Source organism: Mirounga angustirostris, unplaced genomic scaffold (assembly GCF_029215605.1).
Source record: "Mirounga angustirostris isolate CCGP_5_RB_7025 unplaced genomic scaffold, mMirAng1.0.hap1 SCAF_10, whole genome shotgun sequence".
Lineage (NCBI taxonomy): Eukaryota > Metazoa > Chordata > Mammalia > Carnivora > Phocidae > Mirounga > Mirounga angustirostris.
Genome location: NW_026991718.1, coordinates 138231493 through 138255190, shown reverse-complemented (window position 1 = coordinate 138255190; position 23698 = coordinate 138231493). Strand labels below are relative to the sequence as shown.

Genomic DNA, 23698 nt, shown 5'->3' with positions numbered 1-23698 from the left:
GCCGTCCCTGCTGTGAGGGCCCCGTCACCCCACTTCGTCTGTGCCACCTTAATTCAGGAGAGCTTCACTTGACAGTTGCTTTGTTTGTTCAAGGCTGTCATTTACCTTTGTTCACATGGTCCCACCTGTGGGGGTAGGGGGTGTAAGGATGGGACTCTTACTTATGACGCCCACTGCCCGCTCAGTGGCCTTCCTCCACCTGAGACTCTGCACCTGACTGGGGGATACTTGTGGCTTTCCAGTCCCTCACAGCTCGGGTGTAACTGCAATGAAATTAGATGCTTGCAGGATTTCCAAGCGGCTCCCGAATAGGCCCAAACCCTTCAATGCGGCAAATCTGCCAACCAGCCTCTCTAGTGCCTGGCTTGCAGGCCTCTAGCTGCTTAGCCCTGACCCTGCTTGCAGGCTAGCTCCTTCTCACCCTCCATATTCCCCTTCCTCAGACACCCCCCAGATTTGTCACCACAACACTCTCTTGCGGCACGCTGTTTTCATTCACGGGACTGAAGATTTGGGATTTGCACGTGAGCTTTACCGGCGCCCCGCCCGCCCCTCCCTCTCCCCCAGCTGTGGGCCCAAGGCACAGGATCTCGGTGGGTTTACCTGCCACTCTTTCCTGACCTTCACAAATGAAGTGAGGCGTACCACACAAGCTCACATGGGTTCTTCCCCAAAGGAATGCTTTATTGACAAATTTCCCATTATCCACTTTTTGGACAAGATAAATCCGTTACTACAGTTGCATCCTGCTTTCTCACTACACCCCATCCGTGATTCTAACCCTGAAGAAAAAAGACCAAATGCTGTTGTTCCCATGGCGTCAGCAGGGGTGACCGCAGTCCACCCAGGGCGTCTGAAGGGACGAGCAGACACTCAGCTTCCCAGAGTGGACTTTGAGCGCATGCCCCCCCACCCGGGAGTGCACAGGTGCATATGCAGGAGCGGTCTCTGCCTGCTGGGAGCCAGTAAGGCACGGAAAGCTGCCCCTCCAGACACACCCCACGCGTGGGGTCCTGACTGCAAGGCTGCTGGGCTGTGGCAGCTTCACAACGGGAATAAGATCTTTGCAGCTCCTGAGAAGAGGCGACAGCAGAGTTCCAGCCGACCCTATGCAGGGCCACCTGCTTCTCACTCGTCCCCAGCGTGCAGCAAATGGGCAGGTTGGAGCCGAGGGCCAGTCATGCATCAGCCATCCGTGGAGGGTGCCGGCTTTTCTTTCTCCTGGCCCCCTGCCCCCACCCCCAGAGGCCCAGGAGCCCTCTGACCAGCAGGAGCTGCCCCGGTCCATGAGAGGAGAAAGAGGCAAGCTTCATACACTGGGATGATGTGCATCAGTGAAATAAAACACACCAACGGTCCAGGCATGCTGCCCTTTGGGCTAGATGCAGGAGTCTACATGGTGCTCAAAACCCACTAAAGAACCCTTATTTTTATATATAAAAACATCATAAACAAATAAAGCATAAGGTGATGTAAGGCTTGTATTTCAGCTTGAGTCCAAAGAAATAATGTTTTCTAACTGAGGCTAAAGCTGCTCTGCTTAGCTTTAATTTTTGAAAAATTCACTGCATTTAAAAAATAAAGAATTTGCTTTTGTTAAAGCTAGATCGTTAGTGTAACAATTAGGCGGCTGCTGATAACCAGTTTCTTTTCTGGAGGGTTTCAGAAAATGGACAGTTTTCTCATTTAGCGTTTGAAATAAAAACTGAAGATCCGGTAGGGCTTTCTGGATGAATCTTCCTTCCGCAGATTCCTCCTCTAACTTACAAAAGGAGAGGTTGAGGAAATACCATTTATTTTATGCTTATCACTCTCCGTTCCTTCCACGTTCTCATGAGCTAACAAGACTGCCAAAGGGCCCACTGTCCTGTCCACTCCCCGCACCCCAGGGAGGACAGTTTACAACTTCAGTGTAAAGCATCTGCGTGCAAGACCATGTTCTGTAAAGCTCATGCGAACACAGCGGCCACGGCTACATGTGAGTGGCACGACTATCCTCAAAGCCAGCTCCGTGCGCCCGCCCGCGGCCTGGCGGGCCGCGGCGCTGCAGAGTCGCAGTCAAGCCGATGAGGACGTGCTTGCACTTGTTCCGTGGCCGGGCAAAGCTGCGACAGGCTTAGAAAGGCGTGTGATCGGGCAGGGGCTTGGTGCCACTCCCGGTTGGGGAGGGAAGGTTCTCACTGCCATTCTCTCTGCCACCTACAACCTTAGACTACAGATGGGGGAAAAAAAACGAGAAAAAAAAGATAGTAAAACCTGAGACAGAGCACACAATGCTGGCAGGTCCTAGGCCTGTGCCGGGAACCCCAGCTGTCCAGCTCTCTATGGAGTCTATGCCACGTCAACACCGATCAGCAATAAAGAGAACAAATCACCAACACAGGCAACAGGCTGGCTGGCAGTATCTCCAGGGATTTACGCAGTGTAAGAACAAATCTTCCAAGGCTCCACGCTACACGGTTCCAATCCTAGGACATTCTTGCAATGACAAGTCATTGAAACGGAGAACAGATGAGTGATGGTGGGGGTAGGGCTGGAGGAAGGTGAGCACCAGGAAGGACCGTTGTGGGGATGAAACCGCTCTCCACCTTGACCGTATCAATGTCCTATCCTGGCTGTCCTACTGCAAAACGTGATCACTGGGGAAACTGTGTAAAAGGTACAAGGACCCTCCGCATTAGTTCCTGTCACTGCACGCGCATCTACAATGACTAAGTAAGTTTACGTAAAGGACACATCATGCCCCATCCCAACAAGACAAGTGAATGGTCCAGAGACCGTTACCTTTATGGTCCCAACTCGGTCTTCAAACGACTTGAAGGTCGCAGAATTCCTTTAAAGAGAGAGAGGAGAGGTCAGTGTAGGGAGCAAACGGTTGTGCTGCCTTCCTCAATCTGAAGGGCCTCAGGGTTAGGGTCAACCTCCAGAAAGATCCCTGACAGAGTCCTGAGACCTCCCTGTAAATATGGGACAAGCCAAGAAGGAGAGGGAGCACGCCCCCTGAAGACGGTCCCGGCAAGGTCATTCTGGAGGCCTCCAGGTCAGAACAGGGCAGCCACACCTGCCAACTGCAAGAACAGACCTACACGCTGCCAGTGGGTGAAACCCACGACTTCACACGGGCAAACTGCAGACCACTCGCCTGGGCGGCGGGTGGGACGTGGGACACACGTCTGTTGTACCCTAAATACACACACACTGAGGTCATGAACAGTCTCAGGTGTTCCTGACACAAATCTCTCTCAGAAGTCCAGCAAAGGAAAACCAAGGCCAATTCTGGGACAAGGGAGCGAGGAGACGGCAGAGGAGGAGAAAGCAGGGCAGCCCAGCCCCACCCTGCGCCCTTTCCACAACCAGCTCCTGCCTCACTGGCTCGGCTCCTCCCGGCCCTCGGGCCTCCAGAGGCAGCCGGTCAAGGACCCCCAGACGTGCTGTGGGCTGTGGCAGCTGCGGCAGATTCTCCTGTAACAAGGACAGGGGCTCTGCTGCTGCACCACCGTGGAGAACACACCCGTGGGAAGCTGCAAAAACAAGCCACGGCTCCGGGTGTTCTGGGGAGACCAGGACTCCCTCCAGGTACAGATGAAGCTTCCCTAAGCCTCCTGGGTGCCGCGCCTAAGTGTATGAATCTCTCCGCCCCTCCCTGGCCCAACCCCATGGGCGGCCCTGGAAGCTTCCAGAGGGGAGCCCATTTGGTAAAATGGTACCTCTGAGCCTCACCCCCACTAGCTCTTTGGCCTAGAAGGGATCATCTTTCCAACCCCTGGCCCACAGGAGGCTGCCGGGGAAGATGATCTTAGGCTCAGGGATGTGGGAAGTGGGAGGCTGACCAGCAGGAGCCACCCACTCCCACCCGGCGCCCACCCCGGTCTGAGAGCCCGGGGACACGAGTGCACATTACCTCATGGCTGGCATACTTATCGAGTGGCGGATTGAAGAGCTGCTGCTCGGAAGCATGGTAGAAGCAGAGAAGGAAGCAGAAGTTAACACAGGGACGAGCCTGGCATTTACCACGCCCATCAGCTCGTCCACACAGAAACCCGACTCTGCAGGGCAGGTGGGCTCTGGCCACCACACACGGAAGGGCCCCCAGCACCAGGAGGAAAACTCGACCCTAGGCTCCTCTCCCTGGCCTCCAAAGCTGCCCCAGAAATGGGAGATTGCCGAGGGAGAGCTTTAAAATAGGGAACTAAGAAGACCTAGGCCTGGGGCTTTAAAAAATACTTCTGGTACAAATAACTGTCAAGGGGCACCTGGGTGGCTCAGTTGGTTGGGCGACTGCCTTCAGCTCAGGTCATGATCCTGGAGTCCCAGGATCGAGTCCCGCATCGGGCACCCTGCTCGGCGGGGAGCCTGCTTCGCCCTCTGACCCTCCCCCCTCTCATGTTCTCTATCTTATTCTCGCTCTCAAATAAATAAATAAAATCTTAAAAAAACAAAAAAAAACCAAATAACTGTCAAATGTCCTTACTTGACTTCACGGCAAATGAAGTCACTTTTTGGCAAAACAGAAACCACCAGGTCAAGTAAGTAAAAATATTTCCAATCACACGTTGTTCTGGGTTTGGGTTCCAGGCCTGCAAGCTAGAAGAGTGTGACAGAGCAGCTGGTGTCAGGCTAGAAAAGCATGACTGAATCAGCACGGAGTGAGGACCCCTCAGGAGGATGCCCGAGGGGTCCCAGTGCTGCTGGCTGCTCTCACAAGACAGACGAGACCATCTCGACTCACAGAGACAAGACTGCTTCTCAGGGGGAGGAGAAAACAGGAGAGGAGCCAGCGTTTTGGAGGAAGAGGCACAGATCACAACAGCGAGAGAGCCAGCATGACCCTCCCACACGAGTAGGTCTCTTCTCAGGAATACACGCAGGTGGGAGCTGCAGGACAAGCTCCGTGAGGCTGGGCTGGAGGCTGGCGATGAGCCACATGGTCACAGCCCGAGGAGCGCCATGAGCTCTCGAGCAGGCTGCAACACCTGGCGGGCCTGGCTATGTGAGCAATGGGCCGTGGCGCCCTCACCACTTCTTCCAGCGCAGCCTCCACAGGCCAGCCAGGCACCACCCTGCCCTGCATCCAAAGAAGAGCCTTCCACAGGTACGTCCAACAGCAGTCTTACCTAAAGGAGTGTGAGAACGGACGAGCCCTGAGAGGTGGCAGCAGGAGGAGAAGAAACGTAGTGTTAGGGAAGGGAGGCCACGCAGGGACCCCCGTGACCACCCCCACTCCTCACACCACCAGGGAGAGCAGGACATGCACCCCGTCTCCACTCTCCCCAAGGCCCGACTCTGTGAGAGGCACATGACCGGCCCCTCCACGACCCCACCTGGGTCACAGACGAGGCACCTGCATGTCCGTGACCCTGCCTGGAGTTAGAAGGAAGAAGCCACAGAGAGAGGAGCAGTGCAGAGGTGTGAGGTGTGCTGAGGCAGGCTCCAGCACCCTCAGGGTCCGTGTGTGCCCAGAACCCAGGTCAGCCAGGCTCAGCCGACACGCTCTGCGTCAACAGACTGGCCTGCATTCTCCACAGGGCCTCAGCCGGACCAGAGCACACACATACGCTGCAACAGGCCTTGGGACACCCCCAGGGCCGAGCGCCTTGCACTCCGGCTCCATCAGTACAGCTGACAGATTCCAACCTAGAAACACGGGTGTCCAAGGGCAACACAGCCATGTCCTCCACGACACAGCCAGGCCTACCACCTCTTAGCCCCAACACGGAGGTCATCTCAGAAGCAACACGGCCATGTGGGTGGGCAGCAGGCCCTGCCATCTCCAGGTGGACGGAGGAGGAGTCTGAGGATTAGGGAAGGCAGGTGCCTTGTCACAAGTCACCAAGCTAGACAGAGACCCATCCCTGCTTGAACCCAAATCCAATGCCCTCCCCCAGCCTGCCGCCTCGTACCCCAGGGCACGCAAAAAGCCTCTCAGGCCAGGGCTGCTCCTGGACAGGCCCATCGAGGACACTGACGTGCGGCAGACGTCTAAATATATATAAATTTCCCTGGACCTCGTTTTCATTCTCAAGAAGTGGTAGATTCTGAACCTCAGCTCCAAACTGGGGAGGTCAACAGGCCGTGGCCTCAGAAACCACCTGAGACCACGTGGTGAGGCAATGGCGGACCCGTTGAGGACCCGGAGGTGTCAGACTTCACCGTGCCCCTGAAAACAGCAGAATAAAACCAAAGAGCCCCAAGGTGACGCACAGCAGCAAACGGGACAGTCCCTCTGCGCACCTGGAACGGGACCCGGCTCCTCCCGCCGGCTGGCCCACGTGTGTGAAGCACGGTGCCGATGCGACACGCGGCAGGCCCAGGGAGGCCGGGCACGTGACCGGAGGCGACACGCCAGCTCCTGGAGCCGGGAGCGGCAATGAAGGAACAGGCGCGGAACGGAGCCACAGTGGCCCAGGACAGCGCCACCACAGCCATTCCCAGCAGCGCCGACACTGCACGCACTCGAACGCGAGTGAGGACACGGAGGAGAGTAACGCCCGAAGTGACAGAGGACGCTCCTGTGAGCGCGTAACTTAGGCACCGCAGACAGTCGCTGCTTCCCTCAGATGCTGTTCCCAGCCCAGCATTCCGAGGAAGGAACGGGCACAACCCGACACACGGCTTGCTCCGTGGCGCTCCAGCCACCGGTGGCGTGATCAGTCTGTCACCGGGCTCACCACAGCACGGCTCAGGGGGCCAAAGCAGGTGTCCCAGAGGGCGGCAGCGATGGCGTCCCATCTAATTTCAAATGAGATTCGTTACAGGAACACACCCACGAAGTCAAGTATCAGCAGACTACCGTGAAGCCTACGGGAGGAACCAGTGACCCTCCGTGCGGTCCACTCAGAGCCACGGCTGGTAGGGCCCGAGTGGATCACAGCCACTGTGGACCAGAGGACCTCCCAGCCATGGCTGCTCAGGAGCAGGACCAGACCCCCAACTGTGGGAATGCGAACTCCTTAGCACAGAGGAAACACACAGACCGCGTACTAACTGTTCAGCCTTGCTGAAAATTTGAAATTTTTCAAAATAAAAATTGGAGGGGAGCTAATTCCATCAAACAAACAAAAGGTGAGCACGGCCCTGGGCATAAGCCGAGGGGCAGAGGGTCTGTGTCGTCACCCCTGGCTATGTGGCCAGGGCACGGCCCCCACCTTGAGGCCCCACAAGGCAACTGCCAGGCCTGTGAGGTGAGGAGATGCCTAACCTAAGCAGGCAGGGAGGCAGCCCACCCGAGGGTAAGAGGTGAGGGGCTACAGAGCGGGACGGACCCCCAACGCTACACTCAGCACACCAAGCCCACAGGCATCACCACAGTGTGATTCTCAACTGTGAGAAGACAGAAGCCTCAGCATAGGGTGGGGGCCACAGAGAGGCATTCTCTGAAATCCCAAAGTGAGGGGACTGGTCCTGAGTGTGGGTCAGGGGCCAGGGCAGGGCTGGGCAGTAACGGCCAGGATGTTGGCAATGGTAACGAAGTGCACTCCACACTGCTGTTCAGCAGTGCACGCTTCATCCTAATAATCCCGAGAGGGATGCCTTGCCAAGGGCACAACAAGGAGGCAGCCGAGCCAGGATTCACACCATGGCCTCAGGCTCCAGGGTCCAAGCCCCTTGGCTCACTGCTGTGAAGCAAAGGAGACCTGGTGGGTGTGGCCATGGAGCCCAGGGCAGGAAAGGCTGTGGGTGGGTGCTGCCATGTATGGCCCAGCAAGTGTCCAAGCTGCCTCCACACTCCCTGGCCCCAGACCCTGCTCAAGAGGCACCTCCGATGGCCATGAAGGTTTCATCAGCTCTGGGGGAGAACACTCAGCTGGGGCCCCTGGCACACAGTCACACTGTCACACTCTCTGAGACTGGGGCCAGGCAAACATTCTAAGAAAACAATACGCTTCCCCTACCCCCTGCCCCAACCCGCCGGCCTGCCCAGAGTGACGCCCCACCCTGACATTGACCCCCAAACGGGGGCCATCTTCCCTCTGTGGAACTTCAGAGGGAAGCACCCGCCTTTACAGATCCCAAGCATTAGAAGTTACCCAAAAGAATCAATGACCCTCTCCCTCAAGAAACACAGAAATGGCAAAGAGGCAGCCCACAGACAAGGGACCATGAACCAACTGGTCCAGGCTGGTGGGCCCACATCTATGGGTGCCAAGGGGCCCCCGAAGGGTATGCCTCTGAGCCCTGGGCCCCTGCAGAGCCTCCAGCAGCTCTAGAACCCCTAAACCCTCACCCGACTGGCCCATGCAGCTAGAGCATCTCACCTCATATCCCCGAGCTTTCTGCTAATGGCGGAGCCCATGGTGGACAGGGCAGCCGACGTCTTCTGTCCCGCCTGAGAGAGAGTTTCTTGAGTCTTCTTGTAGCTGAGAAGAAACACCAGTTGAACCAACCCAACAGAAGGAACAGCCACCACCCATAAGCCAAGGACGCCAAGTGCCCAGAGAGTACCCAAGAGGAGGAGACAGGAACCCTTAGTGAGCACGTGCCTGGCCACCAGGGAGGGGACCGAAGCGGCATGGCCAGGTCTCAACCTCCCAGCTCCGCAACAACCGTTTTCTGACCTCACTCCACCTCATCTAAAACTCAGGTGCCCACTTCCCTTGCTTCCTCACCACAACACTGACTACCTGGGACATGAAGTGTCTGCCTCCTGCAGTGAAGACAGACCCACAAGGGCCCTGGGTCTGGGATAGAAGGCAGAAAAATCCCCTCGTTCTGTTACTTTATTTGGGAAACTTCTCATGTCAAAACTCCACCACGCCCGGGGGGGGATGCGCTTGACAGCGTGGACATGCAGCCTGTAGACTCCTGGGAGCCCCCCCCAGGCCCCCCAGCCTCCCGTGCTATCTTACAACACCCTTTCTGAGCCGGGGGACCCTCATCTCAGGCCACCATTCTTAGTGCAAAGGGTAGCCTTGGATCACAGCAGAGACCACCCTTTCCGTGCCCTCCTGCCCCATCCACCCGCACGCAGGTTTGTCTTCTGGGATGACCAGTGGCCATGACCTCAATGTCCGTGCAGTGGCCAGAGAGGGCAAAGACACCGTTGGGCCCACCTTGAGAGCGAATACGTGGCGCTGTCAGCCCTTGTCCAGCTGCCACCATAAAGACACAGCCGCCTGAACCCAAGGGCTCATTTCTGGCCAACCAGGCAGCCCTGGCTCTCGAGACACCAGCCTACTCTCTGTGACCACTTTCTGACGCCTTGTTGGTGTCACCAGGTCACAGGTCACAGGGGGCAGGTCAGACAGCACCACTGGGTCCTCTGAGTACCCCCCATCAGCCCCCCAGTGCCATCTGCAGGAGGCCCCACTGGGAGTGCTTGCTGCCCCCCTCCCTCCCAACCACTGTAGACTGCCCATGCTAGGTGGGGTTCTGCCATGACTACCCCGTGCCACCCCATCCTGTGGGGGGGGCCCAGCCTTGCACACTCCTGGGAGGGCCTCCCTCTACTTGGCAGGCACTCCCATGGCACCATGGGGCCTCAGGCTTCTCTAGTGCCCAGCAGGGCTTGGGACTCAAAAACATGTGCTTTCTAGCCAATGAGTGTAAAAACATGTTGACGTCGCTAGAACAGTGAGTTTCAGTGAGTTTATCTTAGTTTCCAGGAAGGTCTACGAATCCCAGAACGTACTGATGGTGGAGAGAAAATAGTCTAAAATCTTTACTGCAAGGGGCGCCTGGGTGGCTCAGTCGGTGAAGCGAGTGCCTTCAGCTCAGGTCATGATCTCAGGGTCCTGGGATCGAGCCCCACGTCGCACTCCCTGCTCGGCGGGGAGCCTGCTTCTCTCTTTCTCTCTCTTAGCCCCTTCCCACTGCTTGTTCTCTCTCTTTCAAATAAATAAATAAAATCTTTAAAACACTTTAAAATAAAATCTTTACTGTAAGATTTGCTCCGGATTTCCTGAAGGCAGTAAGTAACTAAAAAAACTCTAATTCTGAACCCTTTTAGCACAATCTGACTCCCAGAAATCCCTTCCCCCACAATAGAAATGATCACAGAACTGAACAGGAATGAAAACAAAATCCAAGCACGCATGCAGCAGCGGCCCAGAGAGCTGCAGCGGCCCAGAGAGCTGCACGGCCGGGACTTAGACAGGCCACCCGGCAGAGGGGCCGGCCACAGCCGGTTCTCACTACCAGAAGCCAAAGCACACACACTCCTTCTGGGAGGGCTTCCACACCCTCAGCTGTAGCCCTCCAAGGCACCTTCCAGCCTAATGGCCAAGGCACCTTCCAGCCTGACGGAGCCTTGGCCAGGAGCCTCCACCTGCACCACAGTCTGTCTCAGGGTTGGCAGAGCCATGACAATAAAGAGAAGGGGAAACATGCTGCACACCCCCAACACAGCCTGCTACGGAAAGGCTCTAGAACCTTCTCTGGGACCCCTAACTTGTGATAACCCTTTGGGCCCTGTCACCCTCACCCCCAGCTGGCGAACTGCTTTCATTTAAAAGTGAGTTACGACAGGTTATCTGAAAGAAACAGACTGGGAGCCACGGCTGTTATTTATAAAACACCAAATAATGAGGGGCGCCTGCGTGGCTCAAATGGTTAAGCATCTGCCTTCGGCTTGGGTCATGATCTCAGGGTCCTGGGATCGGGCCCCACATCCAGGTCCTGGCTCAGCGGGGAGCCTGCTTCTCCCTCTGCCTCTCCCCCTGTTCGTGCTCTCTCTCTCTCTCTCTGTATCTCTGTGTCTCGAATGAATAAATAAAATCTTAAAAAAAAAACAAAAAACACCAAGTATGAGGTAACTGATGGCATGTGTTATTTAGTTTCAGAAACAAATTCGGTAAACGTCTTCAAGCCGTTTCTTGTGAAATAACGAGTACGTAAGACCATGTGAACGTGTTTGTTGAAGTGAAACAGAGGATTTAAGGGCAAGTCCGTAGAGAATCTCTGTGCCCACAGGGAAACTGCAGTTGGAGACACCACGAGCCTGTGCGACGGATTGCCGGTGACGAGCAGCAGCATCCTGAGGGTGACTCAGATTGGAGCCAGCCACTAGACAACAGACAGGAGAGACCCTTGCTATGGGCCATTGCGAAGGGCAGCACCCCTGCTGGAGACTAAACAGAGGTGATCTCCCACACTCCACCACCCTCAGTATTTCTGGGGTGTGGAAATGAGGGGTCACAAGTGACTCCTTCAGAGACGGGAACCTCCAAACCAGGGCAGATGCAGTGCAGGGACCCTGACGGGGAGGCCAAGCTCAGGCAATGACAGGGCTAGGGGCAGAGTCAGAGTCTGTATGCAGGTAACTTGGGCCCAGACGTGCTCAAGAGCGCTAGGCTGAGCCACCCTGGTACTGAGAATTACTACTACCTTTTTAGGAAAACAAAAGTGTAGAATCCTGACAAATACCAGGCTCCCTCCCATCATAGTCAGTGTGGGCATCTGCTGGAGGTACCTGCTCTAGGATCTTCCCTTGGGGGCTGCTCCCACCTCCAAGTCTGGGTGGGCATGATCACAGTGTGGACGGCCAGGGAAGTTTACAGCTCCCCGACCACAGTGAGAGTCCAGTGAGACCCACACCAGGCCCTCTTGCTGTTGAGCTGCAATGCTACAAAGACTCAAACCTGCACCACCGGGCACCCCCTTGCACCAGGAAGGAGGAGCTGGACAAGGCTGACACCATCCACGTCTGTGCTTTCCGTCACGTACAACTGAAGGACTCAACATACCAACCAGTGGCCACGGAGTTTACCTGGTGCCCCCTCTGCACGAGTTTAGCTCCGTCTAGTAATAGATAGAACCCAATGGCAACCACTTTGCAGCCAAGAGAACGCTGCTTACACCCAGCACGGCCTCATGAAAGCCAGTGCACAGATGTGTTTGCTGGTTGAGAGAGCCCTCAGGGCAGCCGCACCCCGCCAGCAGCCTCCTGCAGCGACCACAAGCTGGGTCATCCTCCCCCTGGGCTATCCCTGCAGAAACGCTCTGGGGGCTTCGGTTTGGCAACTCTCCCACCAACGGAACTGGGGGTGAGGCCTCAGGGGAATGGCTGCCACCTGGAGAGGTGCTTGGGAAGGGCCATCCCACCGGCCACTTCCATGCCCAGAGCCACGTAATTATTTGAAACCATATCCCAGCAACCTTATGTCACCTGGTTTTACAAACAGCACTAAAGTCTCCTAAGGCTCTTCTTAGGTTAAGTCCACACCGTGAGCCTGCCTGGTGCCCAAACTGCACAGATGACAGCGACTGTCTCAGCCTCCAGAACAGCTGCAACACCGTGAAGGCATCGTCCGCTACAGCCCCGAAGACACAGCACAGCAGGCCGTGGCGGGGACAGCCGTCACACCAAACCACACGAACGGCGGGACCCGCCAGAGCGCCCTGGCACCCAGCTCCCCTGGTGACACCAGGCTGCGAAGACTCTGAGCACAGAGCCAGCTGACCTGGGGTCCCAGGTGCCGTGAAGACGAGCTCGGTCACAACCACTTCCTTCCAGTCAGACACAGAGGCCTGTTGGTCATGCTCTCTGGAGACACCACAGCACTTCCTCCTCAACAAGATTCCCAGAAACCACTATTTTAAAATGTTACCTCATCCAGTTCAAAGGAATTATAATCAGACCGCAGCACAGATAAAAGAAGTGCTATTAACTTGTGTAAGGATCTCAAATAAAACATCAGGACTCATTCTGAACTACAGCCTTGACGGACATGAAAACCTATCCGTGTGTTCCCTACTCTGCTAATATTCTGTGTGGCTGACAGCTCTGTGCCCCTCAGACCAACGCAACTTCAAGATCCCACCAGCATGGCCTGTGTGGCAGCCCTCACTCAAGAACCACCCCTAAGTATGAGTGAGCTCTGAGAATACCCCTCAGCTGGAGCTAGGTCTGCAGGGCAGAGAAGACCAAAAAAAAGCCCCAAATCACCATCAGCACCAGTCCAGATGGTGCTCAGCCATTCTGCCCACTCGCAAGGTGAGGGGCGCCTTCTAGCCAGAGATGCTGCCCAAGCCCAGCCAGGCCTCTCATCTAAGGGACGCATCCATGTCAGCCAGACGGAGGTTTTCAGTGTGGTCTGGTGGCTGAGGAAATTTCCTTCAGCGACTAAACCCATTTCATGAGAGTTACACTCTCATTTGTGTTTAAGAAAAAAAAACTGTATTAAAAATAGAATAGCCCCAAACACTAAAACTAGGTTTGTGCCAAGTGCACACAGCCTCCCTGTCCCTAAAAGGAGTGTCGAGAGGAAGAGGAGGAGGAGGGAGGTGCTGAGAGCAAAGGCACTCACAGGTCTGACTGGGTCACTTTCTCATTCCACTCTCCAAGTTTCTCAGAAGTTTTCATATAGCTAAAAACAGAAAGTCTGTGGTAAATTATTTAGAACAACTGTTTCAACTAAGGTTTTGAACTACAGGTGAAATTCCAGGGAGCACCGAGGGCTGGATAGCAGGAATGGTGGGTCTCCAGCCTGCCTGAGAACAGGGTCTGCCCCTCCTCTCAACACCTGCTGGGCAGGCCTTGCTGAGGCCAGGTGAGGCGATGGCAGAACCGACCAGTCCTTTTCCTATCATGCTTAGGGAGTGCCTGGTCACTCCATGTAAGATGGCCCTCAGGGAACAGTACTGCTGTGAGGAGCAAGGAAGGCACACACAGCCCATGGCCCCCAAACACTTCTCTGCCAGTCACCCTTTGGGATTCAAAACCTAGGATTCCCTGGGACCGAGAAATGGGCTTTTGTAGGTGACTTTGATGAAATGCGATTCAATCTTCCTGCAGGGACACAGCTTTATAGACAGGGGGAAACATTTCCCAAACCCACGCCCCGCCCCCCAAACCCTGGAGGATACATTTCAGAAGAGCCATGTAGCTACACTTCCCAAGTTCAGAGAGCTGAGTCACATCTGGGTCAGAGGGCTTGGGGCTGTGACCACATCATGCTCATGAGAAGGACTTGTGTCCACTTCAGCAGACAGTGAGCTATGGGGGATCACAGGAAAATCAGTCTCATTAAGGACCTAATGAGCTTTCTCTCAAATTTGGACCCTAAATACATTCTTGTCAATTTCCGCTTCGACAACTAGCTAGTGTATCCATCGGCCTTTTAAAAATATGTATGGACTCTGAGCTCTTTGGATACATACCAGCTGCTAGGTCAAGGGCTCAGAGCCTCTGGCTGGCTGCCAGCACAGGGGCATACCGAGTCCCCTGGTACTTAGCCTCCCGTTGACGCAGCAGGGGCACCGCTCTGGTGCACACCCTCCGACCGTCAGAGGCATCTGTGCCGCAGGGCAGGTACCTACGCGTTAGAGACCTGCACGTCATGCCAGCTCTTAGACAGGTTCTGCTTCAGGCCCTCCAAGGCAGAGAGGCCCAGCTTCCTCTTCAGCTCAGCACAGTGCCTCTCCTTGGCTGCCAGGACCTGGCGCAGAGTGACAATTTCCTCTTCCACCTGTAAAAGGACACAGCCGATGTGATTAGCTGCCACTATTGCGGGAAGTGACCAACATCCTCACACACACTGCAATGAGAGAGTTCTCGGACTTTCTGCTTACAGAAACAACTTGTCTGAGGAACAGAGTCCGTCTATGTCAAGCAACTGTTCTGTTTTTATCCAACTTCTTCAGGAGGACTGTCCCATCCCCCCAAGCCAAGTGGCTCCGGTGGGGCTACCAATCACTGTGCCCACCCACGGATCACCAAGCAAGGCCTGTCCGAGCTCTCCCCTGGGACTGGGCACAGGTGTCAGAAGAGACAAGCCCCTCTCCCTCCAGGCTCAGAGGCTGTAAGTGCTGCAGCCAGGCCCCACCTGCACTTGGAAGGAAGTGGAACTGACAGACGGATGGGTGGCACAGCAACAGCCCTTATGACAACATGTATGTTCCTGAGGTTGCGGGAAAGGCAGTTACCTGAGCCTTGTGCTTAAGGTAGTCTGAATCGGATAACAGAAAGAATCCTGACAATAAAGACCTGAACCTTCTCAGGCCCTAAAATTAAAAAAAGGATGCAACCTGAAAAAGAAACATCCTCTAGAGCTTCACGACTCCAGAGGTCTGTTTTCAGCTCCTGTGTCAATAGCTGCCAAAAAAAAAAAGTCCTTCTCTTAAAAAAATGATGGTTTGGGGTAAGGTAATAAAAAGTAGCTCAGAGCCCTTATATCACTAGGTTTTCCATCAAAAAATAGTTAAAACAGGAAATAATTTACAAACATAGGATCATCTAAGGCCGGACTGCTACCAGTTACTTCTGCAGTAACGACCATTGACTGGAACATTCCATCCATGGTGTGACGATCGACAGGGCTTGAGGGTGTGCAATCCAGCTGTCTTGGGGGAAGTGCACACTGAAAATTTTAAGTGACACTGAGCTTCTCCACTCTGCAGCTCAGCTCTGAAATGACCTAGTGCAAAGCTTGCCTGCTGTGGCCCCCTAACCTGCACTCAACTCAGAAACAGCTGTACGTACTCCCCCACGATCTGAAGCCTGGTCGTGGGGCTGAGGCTCATCTGCAGAGCTAGCTCTTTTTCAGACTCAGGATGCATCAACACGGGGCTCATCTCTGGAGACAGAGCAGAGGCCTGTGACAGGCAGTGCACCAGCCTCTGCCGGACCGGATGGTACACTCAGATTACCAGCAAGTTCATGTCGCCAGATTTTGAATCCCAAGTGAGTTACCATTTGATTCTGTACCATACAATAAAAAGAAACATTCCTGGCAGCTGCTATGAATAAAAATTATACTTGGAGATTCTGACTTTTAATTACCATTTCCTCTTAAAGGACTCACTTTAAAAAAAAAATCACATGAAGCACTTTTTACAAAAGAAATATTTTTAAAAGAAAAATGAGGATCCAGAAACAGAGTTTGTGGAGTCTGGAAACTGTCAAGTGTTAATATCAACAAAGACACTCCCAATAGATGGTGTGCTCAGAGCAGCTGTCCCCATGTAGACATTCTCCTCCTGGAATACTTAATGAGGCGCCAAGTACACACAAAGCCGCCACGAAGAGCAGTTTCTGTGGGACTCTAGGAATAACCTCCCAGGGCAATTTCCGCAGAGCACAGCTAGCACTCTGGCCCCCTCAGGCTAATGAGGGGGCCTGAACTCATGGTCCCAAGACAGACAGCCAAGACACAGCACCTTTGCAAGCTCAGCCTTAAGCTCCTCCTCCTCAGCCTCGGTCAGACCCTCAACAGCAGGAGTCTGGGCAGCCAATGCTGTGTCGACAGGGACATCTGTCAGGGAGTCGGACAGCAGACCTTTGTTAGGAGAATTCAGGTTGATATCTGCCAGAGACAAATAAGGTCGGAAAGCGTCAATAAGAAGTTACAAAGAAGTAGACAGGGAAGAGGTCTCCATCAAGGAAAAAAGCAAGGGTAAGAGGACAGGTCATGGGTGTTGGGGGCAACTGTGGAGAGAACCAACACCCCTTCTCTGACAGGTTCTGCAGGGATGGTTTGGCCATCAGGCCAAGGGCATCTCAGGCTACCCAAGGTGCTACTTCAGGGCATGAGAAAGGCTGGCACAAGGCAGCCAGACCCTAACTCTGCTTCTCCCATGAGAATGCATGCTCCTGAGATAGGAACCTTTGCTACAAATAAAGCAGTTAGACCTAACAGATCTTCCAGTTTTCAGAGCAGAGAAACTTAATAAAGCTGTAAACACAACAAGCGCCACTTTCAACCAACCTACCCGCAAAGCACATGCTAAACTACACACAAGGAGCATGTGCTGGTCATGCAGCCCCAGCAGGGGGTCAACAAAACAAAATGCCCTGCAGTCTCTGCTCAACCCTCATTCCACAGCAACAGGCAGTGAGGCGCAGAGAGAACACTGCTTCCACACCTCCGCGACACCCAGATCAGGTTCCAAGCCCTACAGTCACTATTTTCTCTTTGAATTAAAAGCATCTTCCTGTCTGCACTAAAAGTCGACAAGATCCCACACAAGAAAACATGGGTCTGCTTTACTTCTTCCCAGCTCCAAACCCATGGCTGTCCTGCAGTACTACGCAATCAGCACATGCCAGGAAAATTGGCTTTGCATGGTGTCTAGCATATTTAAAAGTAAAGACATAGGGGGCGCCTCACTGGCTCAGTCAGAGGGGCATGCGGCTCTTGATCTCGGGGTGGTGAGTTCAGGCCCCATGTGTAGAGATTACTTAAAAAAGTAAATGAACTTTTTTTTTTTTTTAAGATTTTATTTGTTTTGACAGAGAGAGACACAGCAAGAGAGGGAACACAAGCAGGGGGAGCGGCAGAGGGAGAAGCAGGCTTCCCGCAGAGCAGGGAGCCGGATGCGGGGCTCGACCCCCCAGGACCCTGGGATCATGACCTGAGCCGAAGGCAGACGCTTAATGACTGAGCCACCCAGGCGCCCAGTAAATGAACTTTTTAAGAAATAAAGTCACAAAGGTTGGAAAGAAGTAAAAGTGTCTTGTTGCAGATGTTTCTCTACTGTAGAAATCCTAGAATCTGCTATATTTAGACTGCACCTAAAACCAAAGACGCTCTATTTAGCTTATTCCCTTCACATGCCCCACACAGCTGGAGATTAGCACGTCCCTGGTGCTCAATACACGTTCACTACATGAAGCGCGTCTGCATCTTAATCAACGGAGATCAGCCTACATGGCTCTACTTCATCATTTGTATCTGCTATGTTGAACCCGCTCAAATTCGCTAAATGCCTTAAAATCGCCACAATCTTTCTCTTCTATTAAAAAAAAAAAAATGAAGGCCCTTGGACATTCTGCCTATACAGCTAAAGGTGGACCCCACAGGAATCACCCCCAGATAGAGACTGGGCACTTAGCAAACATGCCGAGGCGAAACAGTCATTCTGTGTGGTATGACCTCAGCACAGCCCTGTCACCAAAAGACCTACACAGTGAGGGTGGGGCTGGCGCTGGAGGCGAAACTTGGGGGTTAGAGTCCCTCCTGGGTGAGTCCCAGCTCTGCAGAACTGTATAATCGTCTGCATGCAGAAAATACGAGGAACAATCTCAAGAGATTATTCTGAAAATAAAAAAAGGCCATTTGAAAAACAGGTTTGGTGTGGTATCTGGCATACAGTAAGTGCTCAGTAAGTACTTTCCATCATTCCTGTGGTCAGAATCCAGTGCTTGTGATGCTTACCAAAATCAGACATGCAAGTCAAACAGTGAAAAGCCTCCTGAGCTTAACAGAGCTAGGGGCTTTGGATGCTCAACTACTTTGCAAGCAGACTGCAAAGTAGGAAAACCTACAAAACGTACCAGAACCCAGGCATCTTGGCCTGTGTCAGCATATTAATTAAACAAACGGCAAGAAAAACCCTAAAATCATCCAGGGTAGTTACGTCAACACAGGAATTTGGCATCCCTTCCGTACGGCCCCAGAATGGAAGTCCGAGTCGAATCCCCTTCTCAAGACTTAATCTGGGCCCCTCCACACCCCCAGCAGCCATCCCAAACCGGTCGGGGTGTCCCGGAAACAGGCCTGGTGTGCTGGCTGTGCCCCTAACTCACTGCACCCTTCCCCCCTTGAGACAACCCCTAAGTGGCCTGGGCTCCGAGCAGCGCTGCCACCCGAGGGGCGCTGCGCTGAACGCGAAGACGGTCCATCCCGCCTCCCCGCCCCGGGAGAGGCGCACAGCACGTCTGCCCAGGTCCAGGTCCAGGTCCAGGTCCAGGTCCAGGTCCAGGTGGCGGGTCCTCGAGGGTCCTACGTGGGGACGGAGGCCGGCCGACTAGGCAAGCGCCGGGCCGGGGCACGACGCGAGCCGCCCCGAGGGCGGAAGCCCAAAACTCTGGGAACGAGGGGAAGGGTGGCGGGGAACCGGTCCTCGGAGCGGCCCAAGCCGAGGGCGGAGGACGCACGCCACGGCCTTCGGGAGCTCCGAGGCCCGGCGCCGGGCAGCGGAAGAGGAGCCACGCGGCGGACTGAGGCGGAGGGGATCGAGCGTCCGAGACGCGCCGCCAGGGAGGGGCGGAGGCGCCGGGCCCGCGGTACCTTGGCCGGCGGAGTCCATGTTCGGGCGGCGGCCGGGCCGCAGCGGGGGTCGCGGCCGGGGTCTGGGGCGCCGGAGAAGCCGAGCGGGCCGCACCTGGACTCGCCCGCCGCGTACACACCGGCCAGCGGAACCGCCTCAGCCACCGCGGCATTACGTAATCAGCGACGCGACGGCTCACTTCCGCTTTGGCGCGTGCCCCGCCTTCGTCCCGCCCCCACCAACGGTGTCCAATGAGGGCGCTGTTCGGCCCCGTCCCTATTACCCGCTCCGGTCTGATTGGCCGAGGCTGCGGACGCAGCCGGAAAGGGAGGTCGGGTTCTGAGGGAATCCCTCCCACGTCGGCTCCACCAGCGAGACTCGCAAGTAGAAAGGTCCGAAGGCGCGCGGGGGGGGTGGGAAGTGGGACGACCGTCCAACATGGCGCCAGGGAAGCCTAGGGTGGGCCCTTTTGGAGACGTCGCGGGTGTTTGCCGCTGCCTAGGAGTGTCATGGCTAACGCACCGCACAGACCGCTTGAGATGCGTTTGAGACCCGACCCCTGACTTTGGGATTAGCTTCTCCCTTCGGTTTTTTTTTTTAAGTCCTTCCTCTTTATAGGGATTTTTATTTTTTTTAATTGTCTGGGGTAACGCAGAAAAAGGCGTGTCCGCGATTCGTCCTCTTGCCCTGCAGGCGCCGCTGCCCTGACTTGGCTGGAGGCGTCTCGCCTGCAGGGCAGCCTTCGTGCTCCTGCGCCGTGAGCACCTCGGTGTTCTCTCATTTCCTTTCCACACAACCCGGGAAGCCAGGTGGAGCCCTCCCCACTTTACAGATGAGGAGGCTGAGGTTAGAGTAATTTGTCCGAGACCACTCAGCTAGTTGAGGGGCTTCCAGCAAACGCTGGAGCAAGCTTGCCGGACTTCTCAAAGGAGAGGTGTGTAACCACTAGACAACCCGGTTTCGCTAAAACAAGTCCCCAAACTTCCCTTCTTTGGCTCCTAATTGCCACTGGAAGCAAATCCCTAAATGGTATTCAAACCCTTCAGGACTGCACTCCCCCTTTCCAGCCAAGCGACGCCGCATGTACTGATCCCTCCGCATGGAAGCCCCTTCCTGAACCTGGATAGCTCCTCCTCGCCGCAGGTGTCTTCCTGGCACCTAAGGTCACCTTAGGTACCCACCTACTCTGGCTGGCACTGGCCTAGGTGCATCGTGGCCATGTCTTGCTCTGGTGCTGTCAATTAAATGTCTGCCCCACTTGGCTTCTTTGAGTTTTGCGGTTTCCTGCTCAGCCCACCCTGGCTAGCCCTAGTCCCCACTTCATGCAGTTCATGGCAGATGGTAGAGTAGCGACTGCATTACAGATGGTGGTGAGCAGAGGGCTTGTCTTTCATTCTGTATTACACCCTTGAGCCAGGAACAATGCCCAGCCCAGACCTGGCTCAAGGGGATGCCAAGCAAGTGAATGGTCCGTGCGGGTGTGTCTGTAGCCCTCACGGACATGCCCCTGTGAGTACCTGTTACTCTGAGTCTGTTGTCCCTTCCTGTAGAAGCCAGGAAGGTGGAGGTGGGGAGGGGACCCTAAGAGCCCAGCATCACACTCTCCTGGTCTGGTCTAGCTGCTGAGACCTGCTTGATAATCTTCCAGGGCTAGTGTTCTTTCACAGCTAGGGGTGACTTGTCCAAACCCAGAGCCATCCTGTACCCGAGGCCAGGCTAAGGGCACCTCCTGGGGTCCCACAGCCCGTGTTCCCACCATCCTTTTGAGGTGATCAAAGCACCCATCACACAGTGTCGCCATAAACTGGGTCTACATTCTCTTTAGGAGCAGACTGGAATCTACAAGTGTTTGAGGGAGAAACACTTGAGGAAGGGAGGGGGAAACGCCCGTGAGGGAGAGAGAGCGAGGACAGGCTCCCTACGCTCTGCCTCACCCCCCTCAGACACCAGGTCGGGATCCCCAGGCAGGGCCAGCGTTACTGGTTTCGGGGTGTGGGGAGGGTAAGGACCTGAGGCCCTGAAGGTGCGCAAATGCACCCGCACGCTTGCCAGCAGCTGCAGGGACAAGAACTACAGCCTCCAGGGCAACTGGAAGTCCTCTGGTTCCAGCGGACTGCAGTGAGTCGCCTCCACATTCTTGAGGTGTTTGCGCGCCAGGAACAGTGCGAGCTGCCGGCGCCGCCGCGGGCTCAGGCCCCGGCCCACCAGCCAGGGGAAGGCGAGCCCATGGGGCCCCCAGGCCTCCTCCTCCTCCCGCTCGTCCTCACGGCGCGCGCCGTAGGAGCGCAGCAGCCCCAGGCACCACTGGTCGTCCACGCCGTAGCGCGCGTAGAAGGCGGCCTCCTGCGCCAGGCTGCCGGCGCGCAGCCAGCGCGTCACGACCGCGAGGCCTTCCCGCGCCATGACGACCGGGTAGCGGTGCTGCAGCAGACGCAGGAGCAGCTCGTTGCCGCGGTTGCCCTCCACGTCGCCGGACGGCAGGGGGCGCAGGTGGCCCGAGGCGCTGACCACGTCGTCCTGCGTGCGCCGCAGCAGCAGCACGGGGCCTGGGTAGCGGCACAGCTGCTCGGCCACATTGAGGTTGAAGTGCTCGCGCACGGTGCGCACCACGAGTCCCTTCCAGCTGTGGGGCATGACCCTCAGGGCCAGCGGCACGAGGTCGTCGAAGGTGGCGTCGAGCACCAGCGCACCCAGCTCCGGGTATGTCATGGTGGCCCAGGTGGCCGTGAAGCCCCCGACGGACCAGCCATAGACCACCACGTGCGCGGGCGGGAAGCGAAGGCGGTGCAGCGCGTACTTGACCACCACGTCCACCGCGTTGGCGTCATGCTGCGGGAATGGCGCGCCCGTGCTGCCCCCGAAGCCCGGGTGGTTCCAGCCCAGCACCGAGTAGCCAGCCTCCAGCGGCGCCGACAGGCAGCCCATCTCATAGAAGCCGGCGTTGCCTTCGCAGCAGATGACAAGGCGCAGGCCTCGGCCTTGGCTGCCTGGGTGCTGGCGGCGGTCCATGAACATGGTGTCGATCTCATTGCCGTCACAGGCCACCAGCTTGGCGCGCCGGCCGCGATAGCGCTCCACCAGGCGCTCCTGGCCCTGCTGCAGCAGAGGCAGGAGCGCGCGAGTCATCAGGCACATGGAGCCGGGGTACACGAGCCAGCGGCCCAGCGAGTGGGCCAGGGCGTAGCTGGCGAGCTGGCCCGGCAGCTCGCGGATCTGCTGCAGGAGGCACTGCGCCTGGCTGCGCGCCCCGCGCGGCGCTCGCGCCGGCGCGTCCCCGCCCAGCGCCGCGCCCCGCAGCAGCCACACGCCCGCCGCGGCCGCCGCGCACGTTAGCGCGCGGTGGCCGCTGCCACCGCCGCCGGCGGCGCGCACCTCATCCCAGCGGAAGTCCACAGGCCAGCCGCGGAAGTTGTAGGTGTAGTTGGCGGTCAGGTAGATCTTGAACACGTGCACCAGCGCCTTCACGAAGCAGACGACACACATGGGCGTCGAGGCTACGGGGCGCTCCGCGTGAGCTGTAACGCCCAGTCGCCAGGCGGGGGTGGCGGCGGGTGGCCCAGGCCCAGGCCCGGCCCCGCGGACGCCTGCAGGGGTGAGCGCTGCGCAGAGCTGCCTTGGGACATGCCTCTTCAGGGCTTGGCCCTAATGGCCTTTGTGACCTGGGCCTTCCAGGGTCCGGAGGAGGCGGCATGTGCCCGGCACGGGCTGGCTTTGTGAGTCATTGTTGCTGGGGAAAGAGGCCACACCCTGTGGTGGGCGCACAAAGGGTTCCCAGGCGTGGTGGACCTCAAGTTCTGCCCCGCCCCCAGGACTCAAGCCTTGGGACCCCGCGGCAGCCACACCCTCCCCAGGCCGTCCTCTGCCTGCACCCTCCCCGGGGCCCTACTTCCTCTGCCTTCCATCACACCTTGACCAGCATCCAGTGCCCCCCACCCCCCTTAACTGAAGGTGGACAGACAGGCTGGAAAATCTACTGCCTTAACCTCTTCCTGGTCAGAAACCAGGGTCTCATTGGTTAAAACAAAGGGCTTCCCACGGCCGTGAACTAAGCTTGCTGTGGATCGCTTTTCCTTTTTGTGAGGTACCCACATGGGTGGGAAAGGGAGTCAGGGGCAGGAAGAAGCAACTGTGGGGATCAGGCTCTGAGTCTGCAAAGACACAAGTCTCCTGAAGAAGGCTGGGGTAGCAGTTCCCTGCCCAGGCCCATGCTAGGTGGCTGTGCCCCCAGACCTCCCAGTGCAAGGTGGGGCCACCCACAAAATCCAATATGCTTTATCACCCTAGGGGAGAAGCTGAGTCTGGCCCATGGGGTGTTGCTGGAGCAGTGAGGCACTGCGTGCTCATGACCTTGCCTACCCCCCCCTTCCTTCCCAGGAAAGGGGTGAGCTTGGGCTGGAAAGCCCCCACCTGTTCTGGATCCTCTTTCCACTGGTGGCAGCAGAGGGAGTGACCTCCAGGTAGGTCCTGCCTGGCCAGCGTTCCTCATTTTCAGCCCCTGGCCAAGCCTTCTTCCCCACTCCTCACTCAAACCACCCCGCAAGCTGTACCTTCCTCTTTTCCGGAGGGCTTTGGTAGGTTCCCCTTTTTCTCCTGTACTGGAGAGGGCCAGCCCACCTGAGGGCAAAGGGAGCAGGGTTAAGGCCAGGGAAGAGCCAGACTCTGAGGGCTCATTCAACAGTTGCCTGGAACTGAAACGGCGAATTTAACAAACCTAGCCAGACCCTTGGAGCCCGGGAGCCAGACCTGCCTCAGAGACCCAGAGCGTTCTGGG

The 23698-nt window shown here is 56.3% G+C and overlaps 2 protein-coding genes across 8 annotated transcripts; both read right to left on the bottom strand.

Moving 5' to 3' along the window:
- Positions 1 to 654: 654 nt before the first annotated feature.
- TPD52L2 (TPD52 like 2) lies at positions 655 to 19110 on the bottom strand. Of its 7 annotated transcripts, XM_064573478.1 has the most exons (9): positions 18948 to 19109; positions 16096 to 16241; positions 14257 to 14405; positions 13245 to 13304; positions 8256 to 8357; positions 5115 to 5141; positions 3902 to 3943; positions 2785 to 2833; positions 655 to 2212 (listed from the first exon to the last, which is right to left on the bottom strand). In XM_064573478.1, the coding sequence occupies exons 1-9, from the start codon at positions 18964 to 18966 to the stop codon at positions 2117 to 2119; spliced, it is 690 nt and encodes a 229-aa protein (XP_064429548.1). In that variant the 5' UTR covers positions 18967 to 19109; the 3' UTR covers positions 655 to 2116. The 7 variants fall into 7 exon arrangements, with proteins under 7 accessions (XP_064429548.1, XP_064429549.1, XP_045742106.1 ...); XM_064573479.1 differs by lacking the exon at positions 13245 to 13304 and having other exon boundaries at positions 18948 to 19110; XM_045886150.3 differs by lacking the exons at positions 3902 to 3943; positions 5115 to 5141 and having other exon boundaries at positions 655 to 2648.
- A 1489-nt stretch (positions 19111 to 20599) lies between these two features.
- ABHD16B (abhydrolase domain containing 16B) lies at positions 20600 to 22472 on the bottom strand. Its single transcript, XM_045883917.3, has one exon. The coding sequence runs from the start codon at positions 22408 to 22410 to the stop codon at positions 20998 to 21000; it is 1413 nt and encodes a 470-aa protein (XP_045739873.1). The 5' UTR covers positions 22411 to 22472; the 3' UTR covers positions 20600 to 20997.
- Positions 22473 to 23698: the final 1226 nt, after the last annotated feature.

What these genes read in the sequence shown, in the direction of transcription:
- TPD52L2 (XM_064573478.1), bottom strand. An exon ending in GACGTGCAGGTCTCTAACGC is followed by an intron (nt 13,305 to 14,256) that starts GTAGGTACCTGC and finishes TTCTGTTTTTAG; the next exon opens with CTATATGAAAACTTCTGAGA. An exon ending in AAAGTGACCCAGTCAGACCT is followed by an intron (nt 8,358 to 13,244) that starts GTGAGTGCCTTT and finishes GTTTCTTCTCAG; the next exon opens with CTACAAGAAGACTCAAGAAA.
- ABHD16B (XM_045883917.3), bottom strand. Translation starts at nt 22,410, where the DNA reads ATGTGTGTCGTCTGCTTCGTGAAGGCGCTGGTGCACGTGTTCAAGATC.